This window comes from Carcharhinus amblyrhynchos, chromosome 29 (assembly GCF_965287045.1).
Source record: "Carcharhinus amblyrhynchos chromosome 29, sCarAmb.v2.hapA, whole genome shotgun sequence".
NCBI classification, from domain to species: Eukaryota; Metazoa; Chordata; class Chondrichthyes; order Carcharhiniformes; family Carcharhinidae; genus Carcharhinus; species Carcharhinus amblyrhynchos.
Window position 1 is genome coordinate 35,172,736 of NC_137352.1, and position 14,932 is coordinate 35,187,667.

General features: G+C 52.1%; 1 protein-coding gene across 1 annotated transcript in view; it reads right to left on the reverse strand.

Annotated features, from left to right (window-relative positions):
* Positions 1-14,932, reverse strand: part of endou (endonuclease, polyU-specific) — a 75,581-nt gene that overhangs the window by 49,825 nt on the left and 10,824 nt on the right. The window contains exon 4 of the mRNA XM_080214708.1: positions 5,871-6,036. Coding sequence (XP_080070834.1) covers positions 5,871-6,036 — 166 coding nt within the window. The remainder of the gene's footprint in view (positions 1-5,870; positions 6,037-14,932) is intronic.

The following is a 14,932-nucleotide window of genomic DNA, read 5'->3' on the forward strand; positions in this document are numbered from 1 at the left end:
CACTCTCCCAAACTCCCCACTCCGCACTCTCCCAAACTTCCCAATCCGCACTCTCCCAAACTCCCCGCTCCGCACTCTCCCAAACTCCCCACTCCGCACTCTCCCAAACTCCCCGCTCCGCACTCTCCCAAACTCCCCGCTCCGCACTCTCCCAAACTCCCCGCTCCACACTCTCCCAAACTTCCCAATCCGCACTCTCCCAAACTCCCCACTCCGCACTCTCCCAAACTTCCCAATCCGCACTCTCCCAAACTTCCCAATCCGGACTCTCCCAAACTTCCCACTCCGCACTCTCCCAAACTCCCCGCTCCGCACTCTCCCGTACTCCCCACTCCGGACTCTCCCAAACTTCCCAATCCGCACTCTCCCAAACTCCCCACTCCGCACTCTCCCAAACTCCCCGCTCCGGACTCTCCCAAACTCCCCACTCCGCACTCTCCCAAACTTCCCGCTCCGCACTCTCCCAAACTCCCCACTCCGCACTCTCCCGTACTCCCCACTCCGGACTCTCCCAAACTCCCCACTCCGCACTCTCCCAAACTCCCCGCTCCGGACTCTCCCAAACTCCCCACTCCGCACTCTCCCAAACTCCCCGCTCCGGACTCTCCCAAACTCCCCACTCCGCACTCTCCCAAACTCCCCACTCCGCACTCTCCCAAACTTCCCGCTCCGCACTCTCCCAAACTCCCCGCTCCACACTCTCCCAAACTCCCCGCTCCGGACTCTCCCAAACTTCCCGCTCCGCACTCTCCCAAACTCCCCGCTCCACACTCTCCCAAACTCCCCGCTCCGGACTCTCCCAAACTCCCCACTCCGCACTCTCCCAAACTCCCCGCTCCGCACTCTCCCAAACTCCCCGCTCCGGACTCTCCCAAACTCCCCGCTCCGGACTCTCCCAAACTCCCCGCTCCACACTCTCCCAAACTCCCCGCTCCGGACTCTCCCAAACTCCCCACTCCGCACTCTCCCAAACTCCCCGCTCCGCACTCTCCCAAACTCCCCGCTCCACACTCTCCCAAACTCCCCGCTCCGGACTCTCCCAAACTTCCCGCTCCGCACTCTCCCAAACTCCCCGCTCCACACTCTCCCAAACTCCCCGCTCCGCACTCTCCCAAACTCCCCGCTCCACACTCTCCCAAACTCCCCGCTCCACACTCTCCCAAACTCCCCGCTCCACACTCTCCCAAACTCCCCGCTCCGGACTCTCCCAAACTCCCCACTCCACACTCTCCCAAACTCCCCGCTCCGCACTCTCCCAAACTCCCCGCTCCACACTCTCCCAAACTCCCCGCTCCGGACTCTCCCAAACTCCCCGCTCCGCACTCTCCCAAACTTCCCGCTCCGCACTCTCCCAAACTCCCCACTCCGCACTCTCCCAAACTTCCCAATCCGGACTCTCCCAAACTCCCCACTCCGCACTCTCCCAAACTTCCCAATCCGGACTCTCCCAAACTCCCCGCTCCGCACTCTCCCAAACTTCCCGCTCCGCACTCTCCCAAACTCCCCACTCCGCACTCTCCCAAACTTCCCAATCCGGACTCTCCCAAACTCCCCACTCCGCACTCTCCCAAACTTCCCAATCCGGACTCTCCCAAACTCCCCACTCCGCACTCTCCCAAACTTCCCAATCCGCACTCTCCCAAACTTCCCGCTCCGGACTCTCCCAAACTTCCCAATCCGCACTCTCCCAAACTCCCCGCTCCGGACTCTCCCAAACTCCCCGCTCCGCACTCTCCCAAACTCCCCGCTCCACACTCTCCCAAACTCCCCGCTCCACACTCTCCCAAACTCCCCACTCCGCACTCTCCCAAACTCCCCGCTCCGGACTCTCCCAAACTCCCCACTCCGCACTCTCCCAAACTTCCCAATCCGCACTCTCCCAAACTCCCCGCTCCGGACTCTCCCAAACTCCCCACTCCGCACTCTCCCAAACTTCCCGCTCCGCACTCTCCCAAACTCCCCGCTCCGGACTCTCCCAAACTCCCCACTCCGCACTCTCCCAAACTTCCCGCTCCGCACTCTCCCAAACTCCCCGCTCCGGACTCTCCCAAACTCCCCGCTCCGGACTCTCCCAAACTCCCCGCTCCGCACTCTCCCAAACTTCCCAATCCGCACTCTCCCAAACTCCCCGCTCCGGACTCTCCCAAACTCCCCGCTCCGCACTCTCCCAAACTTCCCAATCCGCACTCTCCCAAACTCCCCGCTCCGCACTCTCCCAAACTCCCCGCTCCGCACTCTCCCAAACTCCCCACTCCGCACTCTCCCAAACTCCCCGCTCCGCACTCTCCCAAACTCCCCACTCCGCACTCTCCCAAACTCCCCACTCCGCACTCTCCCAAACTCCCCGCTCCGCACTCTCCCAAACTCCCCGCTCCGCACTCTCCCAAACTCCCCGCTCCGCACTCTCCCAAACTCCCCACTCCGCACTCTCCCAAACTCCCCGCTCCGCACTCTCCCAAACTCCCCGCTCCGCACTCTCCCAAACTCCCCGCTCCGCACTCTCCCAAACTCCCCGCTCCGCACTCTCCCAAACTCCCCACTCCGCACTCTCCCAAACTCCCCGCTCCGCACTCTCCCAAACTCCCCGCTCCACACTCTCCCAAACTCCCCGCTCCACACTCTCCCAAACTCCCCACTCCGCACTCTCCCAAACTCCCCACTCCGCACTCTCCCAAACTCCCCGCTCCGCACTCTCCCAAACTCCCCGCTCCACACTCTCCCAAACTCCCCGCTCCACACTCTCCCAAACTCCCCACTCCGGACTCTCCCAAACTCCCCGCTCCGCACTCTCCCAAACTCCCCGCTCCGCACTCTCCCAAACTCCCCGCTCCGCACTCTCCCAAACTCCCCACTCCGCACTCTCCCAAACTCCCCACTCCGCACTCTCCCAAACTCCCCGCTCCGCACTCTCCCAAACTCCCCACTCCGCACTCTCCCAAACTCCCCGCTCCGCACTCTCCCAAACTCCCCGCTCCGCACTCTCCCAAACTCCCGCTCCGGACTCTCCCAAACTCCCCGCTCCGCACTCTCCCAAACTCCCCGCTCCGCACTCTCCCAAACTCCACGCTCCGGACTCTCCCAAACTCCCCGCTCCACACTCTCCCAAACTCCCCGCTCCGGACTCTCCCAAACTCCCCGCTCCGCACTCTCCCAAACTCCCCGCTCCGCACTCTCCCAAACTCCCCGCTCCGCACTCTCCCAAACTCCCCGCTCCGGACTCTCCCAAACTCCCCACTCCGGACTCTCCCAAACTCCCCGCTCCGCACTCTCCCAAACTCCCCGCTCCGCACTCTCCCAAACTCCCCGCTCCGCACTCTCCCAAACTCCCCGCTCCACACTCTCCCAAACTCCCCACTCCGCACTCTCCCAAACTCCCCACTCCGCACTCTCCCAAACTCCCCGCTCCGCACTCTCCCAAACTCCCCGCTCCGCACTCTCCCAAACTCCCCACTCCGCACTCTCCCAAACTCCCCGCTCACACTCTCCCAAACTCCCCACTCCGCACTCTCCCAAACTCCCCGCTCCGCACTCTCCCAAACTCCCCGCTCCGCACTCTCCCAAACTCCCACTCCGCACTCTCCCAAACTCCCCACTCCGCACTCTCCCAAACTCCCCGCTCCACACTCTCCCAAACTCCCCACTCCGCACTCTCCCAAACTCCCCACTCCGCACTCTCCCAAACTCCCCACTCCGCACTCTCCCAAACTCCCCACTCCGCACTCTCCCAAACTCCCCACTCCGGACTCTCCCAAACTCCCCGCTCCGCACTCTCCCAAACTCCCCGCTCCGGACTCTCCCAAACTCCCCACTCCGCACTCTCCCGTACTCCCCACTCCGGACTCTCCCAAACTTCCCAATCCGCACTCTCCCAAACTCCCCGCTCCGCACTCTCCCAAACTCCCCGCTCCGCACTCTCCCAAACTCCCCGCTCCGGACTCTCCCAAACTCCCCGCTCCGCACTCTCCCAAACTTCCCGCTCCGCACTCTCCCAAACTTCCCAATCCGCACTCTCCCAAACTCCACGCTCCGCACTCTCCCAAACTCCTCACTCCGGACTCTCCCAAACTCCTCACTCCGGACTCTCCCAAACTCCCCACTCCGGACTCTCCCAAACTCCCCACTCCGCACTCTCCCAAACTTCCCAATCCGCATTCTCCTTGCGGCGTCTGCTGCTTGTTCCACTAAACTCCCTGTTTGCACCAAACTCCAAAAACATTCACGGTGCGGACGGGGCAGCGCTCACGGTGCGGACGGGGCAGCGCTCACGGTGCGGACGGGGCAGCGCTCACGGTGCGGACGGGGCAGCGCTCACGGTGCGGACGGGGCAGCGCTCACGGTGCGGACGGGGCAGCGCTCACGGTGCGGACGGGGCAGCGCTCACGGTGCGGACGGGGCAGCGCTCACGGTGCGGACGGGGCAGCGCTCACGGTGCGGACGGGGCAGCGCTCACGGTGCGGACGGGGCAGCGCTCACGGTGCGGACGGGGCAGCGCTCACGGTGCGGACGGGGCAGCGCTCACGGTGCGGACGGGGCAGCGCTCACGGTGCGGACGGGGCAGCGCTCACGGTGCGGACGGGGCAGCGCTCACGGTGCGGACGGGGCAGCGCTCACTGGCCTCTGTTTTGATGGTGCCCTGGAACTGGTTTGAACAAGTTGTACAATTAGGCAGAGTTAAGCTGAGAACTGACCCTGCTGTCGCCTGTTTCAGGAATGCACGAACTGAAGTGCAGCTTTTAACTTCCCAATTAAAGAACGAATTTAATTCACCCTGAAAGCAAGTTTAATGATGACTTACCCCCTTATAACTTGCCACTTGAACTCCAAAAGCACTCCACACAGTCAGGCAGCACTCACCGTGCAGACAGTGACCTCATCTGAATGATCACAACTAAATAATATTTCTTTCTCTCTATTTGTGATATTAACTGATTCATTCGATTCTGAATATTTGTTGCAGGAGCCAGCAGTGAGTCCAAGGATTTCACTGCAGCCAGGATGCCAGGCATAGGTAGAGGGTTGGGGGTGGGGGGGTGGGGGGGAGTTGGGGGTGGGGGGGGTGTGGGAGTTGGAGGTGGGGTTGGGGTGGGGGGAGTTGGGGGTGGGGTTTGGAGGTGGGGGGTGGGGGTTAGGGGTTGGGGGTGGGAGTTGGAGGTGGGGTTGGGGGTGGGGGGAGTTGGGGGTGGGGGGGTGAGGTTTGGAAGTGGGGGGTGGGGTTTGGAGGTGGGGGTGGGGGTTGGGGGTGGGGGGAATGGATGTCAGGAAACAAAGGTCAGGGACAGATGGGAATCTGAAGACATTGCACTTTGGAGAGGCCCCCATTGGATGCAGGAGGCCCAGTTAGGGGTTGGACGCCCAATATAGCCAGCCACCCACGCAGGGTAGGTTGTCAGATTAGACACTATGTAGGTCAGGAATGTACAAATAGTGTTCGGATGAGTGAACATTAATTGGTCAGTTGTTGGCCCCGGTTGGCCCACATAGTTGGAGTGTAGTCTGAGTGTGTGGAGGGGACAGAGTCACTGTCTGGAGTGTGGCGTTTTCCGTTTTTGTTGCTGCCCATCTTTGGACAGTGGGAGGAAACTGGATCACCCGGAGGAAACCCACACAGACACGGGGAGAATGTGCAAACTCCACCCAGACAGTGACCCAAGGCTGGAATTGAACCCAGGTCCCTGGGACTGCGAGGCAGCAGTGCCCACCACTGTGCCTCTGTGCCACCCACCACTGTGCCGCCCATGGCAAGTGGCCATTGTGGCTCCTGGTCTGAGAAAGCCTCAGATATAAAACTCATTCTTATAATCAAATCCCTTCACAGTCCGGCCTTAGAACAATCGAGTTTCGGATGATTTCAATCTCATGCTCGCACTCACCGTTGCTGAGCTAGATCAATCTTAGCACCAGTCTTGGAGTCGGGAACAGAGCGTTGAAGATTTAGGTGAATCTCATTCTCTGTTGCCTTGTTGGTGTCCAAGGAGTAAAGCTGCTCAGAAACAACGAGAATTTCCTTATCGGTGAAACTGGCTCCAGGATTGCTTTCTGTAAGTTAATAAAATTCACATCTTCAAACACCAGGAAATTCACATGTTCTAGACTGCAGCCAGTGACAGGTAGAAAGATACAGAGAGAGGGAGAGTGAGAGAGCCAGTGAGTGAGAGAGAGAGACAGAACAAGAGGCACTGGGATAGAGAGTGGAGACACAAAGGAGATGATGCCCGAGTGTGACATACACTGAGTGCAAAGTCAGGAATTCAGTGTTGGGACGTGAGGGCTATCTTTTCTCAGCCTCCAGTGGCTGATGAATCTTCTTCCCTTGTCTCCAAGGTAGGTAAGCGTAACTTTCATTTACTTCAGCTGTGTAATTAATAACTAATTGACCCATTAAATAAGTCAGGTTAGACAGACATAACAAGGCTGTTCTCCACTAGGGTCAATGGACTCGAAACGTTAACTATCGGATCTATGTGATCCTCACAGTGCAGAAAGCCACTCTCTCCCTCCACAGATTCTCCAGACCTGCTGAGTGTTTCCAGCATTTTCTGTTTTGATTTCAGATCTGCAGTATCTGCATTATTTTGCTTGTGGATGTTAGTATTCGTCAACACTGGAGATTGCTGGGAGATGCTAATCCAGAATGATGACCACCTCATGGACTTGTGGCTGTTTTTCATGCAGAATTGGTATAATTTTTAAAAATTCATTTGTTGGGACACAGACATTGCTGGCTGGCCAGCATCTATTGCCCATCCCTAATTGCCCTTGAGGAGGTGGTGGTGAGCTGCCTTCTTGAATCGCTGCAGTCCACGTGCTGTGGGTTGACCCACAATACCGTTAGGGAGGGAATTCCAGGATTTTGACCCAGTGACTGTGAAGGAACGGAGATATATTTCCAAGTCAGGGTGATGAGTGGCTTGGAGGGAAACTTGCAGATGGTGGTGTTCCCATGTATCTGCTGCCCTTGTCCTTCTAGACGGAAGTGTTCGTGGGTTGCAAAAACCAGAACTCAAGAAATTATCTTTAAACTGCTTTGTTCCTGATTTTAGTTTTTTGCTTTGCAAGCTGCTCACAAGAGGCCCTATCACTCTATCCATCACTAACATTCAGACTGATGTGCCCTGTCAGGGACTCAGAGGAACAGCTAATGCTCTCGGGCACATTCCGATGTGGGATCCCAACCAACCGGTTTATCAGTGATTGGTGTCTCTGGCCCTCTCTTGTGGGGAACCAAAGGATCCATGTCTACAATTAGCCTCCTCGAAAGGGAAAGAAAATCGGTTCAAATGCACTGACCTCTTTGTTCTGCCTCATGTAGTCACAGACAATACGGCAGTGAGAATTTACCCAGAGAGAAAATGGAAATAAAGGTCAGGCAATCTTTGGAGGTCATTTTTGGTGACCCATTTTTCAACATCCCGCAACCCACCCACATTGGAAAACGCTGGTGTGGGTTATTCACCTCCCCGGGAACTCTAAAACTTTGTCTTCATCTTGATTTCCAATTCTGGATGGAGTGTGTTTCATAAATATTTTCTCACAGAGGCTGGGGGCGAGCTGGGGGCCAGGACAAGGCTGTCTAAGAGGAACAGATTCTGGAGGAGGGTGACCTCAGTGGGCCTGGAGGTCTGGAGTGCATCTGCTTCAATGCAAGGAGAGTAACGGGCAAGACAGACAAACTTAGAGCCTTGATGCTTACACGGAATTTGGATGTGGTTGCAGTGACAGAGACTTGGTTAAAAGAAGGACAGCTGAATATTCCGGGGTATAAGTGTTTTAGGCGGGATAAAGGAGGGGCTAGAAGAATTGGGGGAGTAGCAATACTGGTTCGGGAGCTGCTGGGCCTCTAACAGAAATCTTTTCCTCTTCACTGGACACAGGTGAGGCCCCAGAGGATTGGAGGATAGCAAATCTGGCCCCGTTATTTAAGAAGGGTAGCAAGGATAACCCGCGTAATTATAGGCCAGTGAGCTTGGCGTCTGTGGTAGGGAAATTTTTGGAAAGGATTCTGAGAGATAGGATTTATGCACATTTAGAATGGAATAATCTCATTAGTGATAGACAACATGGTTTTGTAAGATGGAGGTCATGCCTCACAAATTTGGTTGAGTTTTTGAGGAGGTGACAAAAAAGATTGACGAGGAAAGGGCCGTATCCTTTCTGAGCGGGAAGAGTCTCTCCACCTCTATCCTATCCATCCCATTCATCATCTTATACGTCTCAATGAGATCTCCCCTCATTCTTCTAAACTCTAACGAGTACAAGCCTAGTTTATTCAGCCTCTCCTCATAGCTCAACCCCCTCAACTCCGGTATCAGCCTAGTAAACCTCCTCTGCACTCCCTCCAAGGCCAAAATATCCTTGCGTAAGTACGGCGCCCAAAACTGCACACAGTACTCCAGCTGCGGCCTCACCAATGCCCTATACAGCCGCAGCAAGACCTCCCTACTTTTATATTCAATCCCCCTCGCTATGAAGGCCAGCATCCCATTAGCCTTCCTGACCACCTGCTGCACCTGCAAGCTGGAATTCTCTGCCCGTTGAAGTGGTGGAGGCTGCCTCGCTAAATATTTTTAAGACGCGGGTTGATGGGTTTTTGATAAGAGAGGGGATTAAGGGTTATGGGGAGAGGGCGGGAAAGTGGAACTGAGCCACGACAGATCAGCCATGATCTTATTGAATGGCGGGGCAGGCTCGAAGGGCCAGATGGCCTACTCCTGCTCCTATTTCTTATGTTCTTATGTTCTTATGTTTGACCAAGTCCCTCATGGCAGGTTAGTGCGCAGGATAAAAGGAGAGCTAGCTAGATGGGTGGAGAACTGGCTTGACCATACAAGACAGAGGGTAGCAGTGGAAGGACCTTTTTCCGGCTGGAGGTCTGTGACTAGTGGTGTTCATGATGTGGGTATGCCGGCGTTGGACTGGCGTAAACACAGTAAAAAGTCTGACAACACCAGGTTTTAGTCCAACCTATTTATTTGATAATATTCTCACTAGCTTTCGAGGGGACAGCCTCTTCGTCAGGTGAATGGAGAGTTCTGGCCTCAGACAGAGCATATAAAGCACAGACAGTTTACAGATTACTGATTAAAATGCGAATCCTTACACCTAACCTGCTGTTCAAGACCTGAAGTGGCTGATAATGTGAGTGGAAGGAGCACTGATCACAGTTTAAAGAGATGTGTATTGTCTCCAGACAGTACAGTAAGTGAGGTTTTGCAAACCCAGGCAAGTCACGGGGGTTACAGATAGTGCAACATGAACCCAAGATCCCTGTTGAGACCGTCCTCATGTGTGCGGAACTTGGCTATCAGTCTCTGCTCAGCGACTCTGCGCTGTCGTGTGTCGTGAAGGCCGCCTTGGAGAATGCTTACCCGAAGGTCAGAGGCTGATGTGTATTGTCTGGAGACAATACACATCTCTTTAAACTGTGATCAGTGCTCCTACCACTCACATTATCAGCCACTTCAGGTCTTGAACAGCAGGTTAGGTGTAAGGATTCGCATTTTAATCAGTAATCTCTAAACTGTCTGTGCTTTATATGCTCTGTCTGAGGCCAGAACTCTCCATTCACCTGACGAAGAGGCTGTCCCCTCGAAAGCTAGTGAGAATATTATCAAATAAATAGGTTGGACTAAAACCTGGTGTTGTCAGACTTTTTACTAGTGGTGTTCCACGGGGCTGTGTACTGGGAGCTCTGCTGTTTGTGATATATATAAATGATTTGGAAGAAGGTGTAACTGGTGTGATCAGTAAGTTTGCGGACGACACAAAAATGGCTGGACTTGCAGATAGCGATGAACATTGTCAGACAGTACAGCAGGATGTAGATAAGCTGGAAAATTGGGCAGAGAAATGGCAGATGGAATTTAATCCAGATAAATGCAAAGTGATGCATTTTGGTAGAACTAATGTAGAGGAGAGCTATACAATAAATGGCAGAATCATCAGGAGTATAGACACACAGGGACCTGGGTGTGCAGGTTCACAGATCCTTAAAAGTGACAACACAGGTGGAGAAGGTGGTGAAGAAGGTAATGGCATGCTTGCCTTTATAGGACGGAGCATAGAGTATAAAAGTTGGTGTATGATGTTGCAGCTATATAGAACGTTGGTTAGGCCACGTTTGGAATACTGCGTCCAGTTCTGGTCACCACACTACCAGAAGGACATGGAGGCTTTGGAGAGAGTACAGAAAAGGTTTACCAGGATGTTCCCTGGCATGGAGGGTCTTAGCTATGTGGAGAGGTTGGGTAAACTGGGGTTGTTCTCCCTGGAAAGACGGAAGATGAGGGGCGACCTGATAGACGTGTATAAAATTATGAAGGGCATAGATAGGGTGAACAGTGGGAAACATTTCCCAGGTTGGAGGTGACGAACACAAGGGGTCACAGGTCTGAGGTGAGGTGGGGGGGGCAAGGTTTAACACAGATGTCAGAGGGATGTATTTTACACAGAGGGTGGTGGGAGCCTGGAATGTACTGCCAAGCAAGGTGGTAGAGATGGACACGGTGGGATCGTTTAAGACTTATCTGGATAGCCACATGAACAGTCTGGGAATGGAGGGATACAAACGAATGGTCTTGTTGGAAGCATGAGCAGCGCAGGCTTGGAGGGCAGAAGGGTCTGTTTCCTGTGCTGTATTGTTCCTTGTTATTTGTTCTAAGATCGTACAAGAGGACAAAGGTGTTATGGGGGGGAATCAATAAAACCAGTAAACACTGGATATTGAGGGATATGTTATAGTGGATAAAGAGAATAGGGAGGTTTATGATAGATATCGAGAGCTCAAAACACAGAAGTTCTAAAGGAGTATAGAATATTCAAGGGGGAACTTAAAGAGGAAATTAGATAAATCTCAAGGGCCGGATGAAATGTACGTAAGGTTGTTGAGTGAGGCAACTGAGGAAATAGCATTGGTGCTGCTAATAATGTTCATTTCCTCTCTGGCCACAGGAAGGGTTCCAGGGGACTGGAGGACAGTCAATGTGGTGTCATTATTGAAGGGAGGAAGGATAAACCAGGAATCTACAGGCCAATCAATCTAATCTCGATGATGGGGAAACTATTGGAAGCAATTCTGAGAAACAGAATTAATCTGCATGTGGAAAGGCAGGGATTAATCAGGAATAGTCAGCATGTTAAAGGGAGGTCATCTCTGACCAACTTGATAGGGGCAGCACGGTGGCACAGTGGTTAGCACTGCTGCCTCAACACCAGGAACCCAGGTTCAATTCCAGCTTCAGGTAACTGTGCAGAGTTTGTACATTCTCACCTTGTCAATGTGGGTTTCCTTCAGGTGCTCTGGTTTCCTCCTACCATCTAAAGATGTGTGGATTTGGTGAATTGGCTGTGTAAAATTGCCCCTTAGTGTTTCAAGATGTGTAGATTAGGGGGATTAGCCATTAGTAAATGTTATGGGTACAGGGTCTGGATAAGATGCTGTCGGAGAGTCGGTGCTGTCGGAGACTCAATGGGCTGATTGGCCTCCTTCTGCACTGTAGGGAATTCTATGATTCAATAATTTTTCGAAGAGGTGACTGGGTGTGTAGATGAGGACAATACATTTGATATCATCTTCTTTGACTTCAGTAAGGCTTTGATAAGGTTCCCAATGGGAGACAGAAAGCGAAGGTAAGAGGTCATGGGATTCAAGGAAATTGGATTCAGAATTGGCTGAGCGGCAGGAAGCAGAGGGTAATGGTCGAGAGGTGTTTTTCAGACTGGACACCTGTATCCAGCAGGGTCCTGCAGGGATCGCTGTTTGTGGCTTAGACTTGAATATAGGAGGGTTAATCATTAAGTTAGCTGATGATATGAAATTTGGTGGGGTGATAAATAGTGAGGAGGATAGCTTTAGATTACAGGAGGATATAGACGGGCTGGTCAATGGGCTGATCAGTGGCAATTGGAATTCAATCCTGAGAAGTGTGAGGTGATGCACTTAGAATCCCTACAGGGGAAGATCCTTCTTAACAGACTGGTACAGAAGGTGAAGTCACACGGGATCAGAGCTGCAAAATGGATATAGAACTGGTTTGGTCACAGAAGGTAGCAGTGGAAGGGTGTATTTCTGAATGGAGGGCTGTGACTAGTGGCATTCCTGAGGGATCAGTGCTGTTCGTAATATCTATATAAATGATTTGGAGGAAAATGTAACTGGTTTGATTAATAAGTTTGTGGAAGACATGAAGATTGGTGGATTTCTGGATAGCAATGAGGACCGTTAGAGGATATAGTTAGAATATAGGGCAGTTGGAGGCTTAGGCAGAGAGATGGCAGATGGAGTTTAATCTGGACAAATATGAGGTAAATGTGCATTTTGGAAAGTCTAATACAGATTGGAAATGTACACTAAATGGGAGAACCCTTATAAGTATTGATAGGCAGAGGGATCTGGGTGTACACGTACACAGGTCAAGTCAAGAAGTCAAGAAGGCATACAGCATGCTTGCCTTCACGGCCAAGGCATTGTGTTTAAAGCTGCAACATGACTTGCCAAGCTTTATAGAACCTTAGTGAGGCCCCATTTGAAATATAGTGTTCAATTCTGATTGTCATAATTACCAGAAGGATGTGGAGGCTTTGGAGAGGGTACAGAAAAGATTTACCAGGATGTTGCCTGATATGGAGGGCATTTGCTATGAGGAGAGGTTGGAGAAACTTGATTTGTTCTCACTGAAACAACAGAGGTTGAGGGGAGACCTGATAGAAGTCTACAAAATTATGAGGTCATGGACAGAGTGGATAGTCAGAAGCTTTTTCCCAGGGTGGAAGAGTCAATTCTAGGAGGCACAGGTTTAAGGTGCGAGGGGCAAGGTTTAAAGGAGATGTATGAGGCAAGTTTTTTTACAAAGGATAGTGGGTGCCTGGAACTCGCTGCCAGGGGGAGATAGTGAAAGCAGATACGACAGTGACTTTTAAGGGACATGATGAAAACACATGAATAGGATGGGAATAGAGGGATATGGTCCCTGGAAGGAAAGGCTGAGGGACTTGAGGTTATTTTCACTGGCAAGAAGAAGGTTACGAGGTGACCTGATTGAGGCATACAAGATGATCAAAGGATTGGATAGGGTGGACAGTGAGAGCCTTTTACCTCGGATGGTGATGGCTAACACGAGGGGGCATAGTTTTAAATTAAGGGGTGGCAATTATAGGACGAATGTCAGAGGTAGGTTCTTTACTCAGAGGGTAGTAAGGGCATGGAATGCCCTGCCTGCAGCAGTTGTGGACTCGCCAACTTTAAGGGCGTTCAAATGGTCAGTGGATAGGCATGTGGATAACATTGGAATAGTTTAGGTTAGAGGGTCATTAGATTGGTTCCACTGGTCAGCGCAACATCGAGGGCCGAAGGGCCTGTACTGCGCTGTAATGTTCTGTGTTCTGGGGGGTTTTAGTTGAAATGTGCAGCATGTTGGGTGCAGGCTTTGAGAGCTGAAGGGCCTGTTCCTGTGCCGTAATTTTCTTTGTTTTTAAGGAGAAGGTCATTCAGCTCATCGGGTCTGAACTGACTTTCTGAAAGGGTATCTTATCCAAGTTTATCACCTCACTCTCCAACCCCATAACCCTGTACATTTACCATGGCTGACCCCGTAACTTACACAGCTCTGTGGACTGTGGGAGGAAGCTGGAGAATCCAGACCCATGCAGACACTGGGAGAATGTGCAAACAGCGGGATTATGCTGGGAACTATATGAAATGACGGTTAGGCCACAGCGCAAGTATTTTGTGCAGTTCTGGAAACCACATTTTAGGAGGGATGTGATAGCATCGGAAAGGGTGCAGAGGAGATTTACCAGGATGTTGCCTGGGCTGGGGAATTTTCATGATGGAGAGAGATTGGTTAGACTGGGGCTGTTTTCCTTGCAGCAGAAGAGACTGAGGGGGGGAAATGAGGAGGTGTATAAAATTTTGAGGGGCATTGATAGAGTAGACAGGAAGAAGCTTTTCTCCTTGGTGGAAGGTTAATGACTAAAGAACATAGATTTAAAGTAATGGATAGGAGATTTAAAGGGGATGTGAGGAAAAACTTTTTCACCCAGAGGGTGCCTGAAAGGGTGGTAAAGGCAGAAACCCTCATAACATTGAAGACTTACACTTGCAAGTTCTTGTGTTATTATGGACCGAGTGCTGGAAAACGGGATTAGAATAATTAGGCAGTCACAATGGACTGGAAGGCCTTTCCTCTGCTGTAGTCATCTGACTCTTTAACAGGGTTGGCTTATGAGGAGAGACTGAGTAGACTGGGGCTATACTCATTGGAATTAGAAGAATGAGGGGAGATCTTACAGAAACATATAAGATTATGAAGGGAATAGATAAGATAGAAGCAGGGAAGTTGTTTCCACTAGCGGGTGAAACTAGAACTAGGGGGCATGGCCTCAAAATAAGGGGTAGCAGATTTAGGACTGAGTTGAGGAGGAACTTCTTCACACAAAGGGTTGTGACTCTGTGGAATTCCCTGTCCAGTTGAGGCTCCCTCATTGAATGCTTTTAAGGCAAGGATAGATAAATTTTGACCAGTAAGGGAATTAAGGGTTATGGTGAACGGGTGGGTAAGTGGAGCTGAGTCCAAGAAACGATCAGCCATGATCTTATTGAATGGCGGAGCAGGCTCGAGGGGCCAAATGGCCTACTCCTGCTCCTAGTTCTTACGTTCTTAAATGGTGTTTCCGCAACTCCCACTGCTGGGTTTCTTCTGATCCCAATGATAGTCAGGTGGGTGGAGGAGGAGGAGCGTGGGCAGGAAGAGGGGCAGGAGGAGAAGGAGGGACAGGGACTCCTAATCAGGTGCAGTCATCATTCGTTCTTTCTAGTTGTCGTCTCCTTCTGTTTAGCAGTAAGAATGAACTGTTAATGAGTTTTCATTCATTCTGTGATTCCATCAATGGCACTGATATATTTTGTACATTGATATTTCCACTGCTGTTACCATGT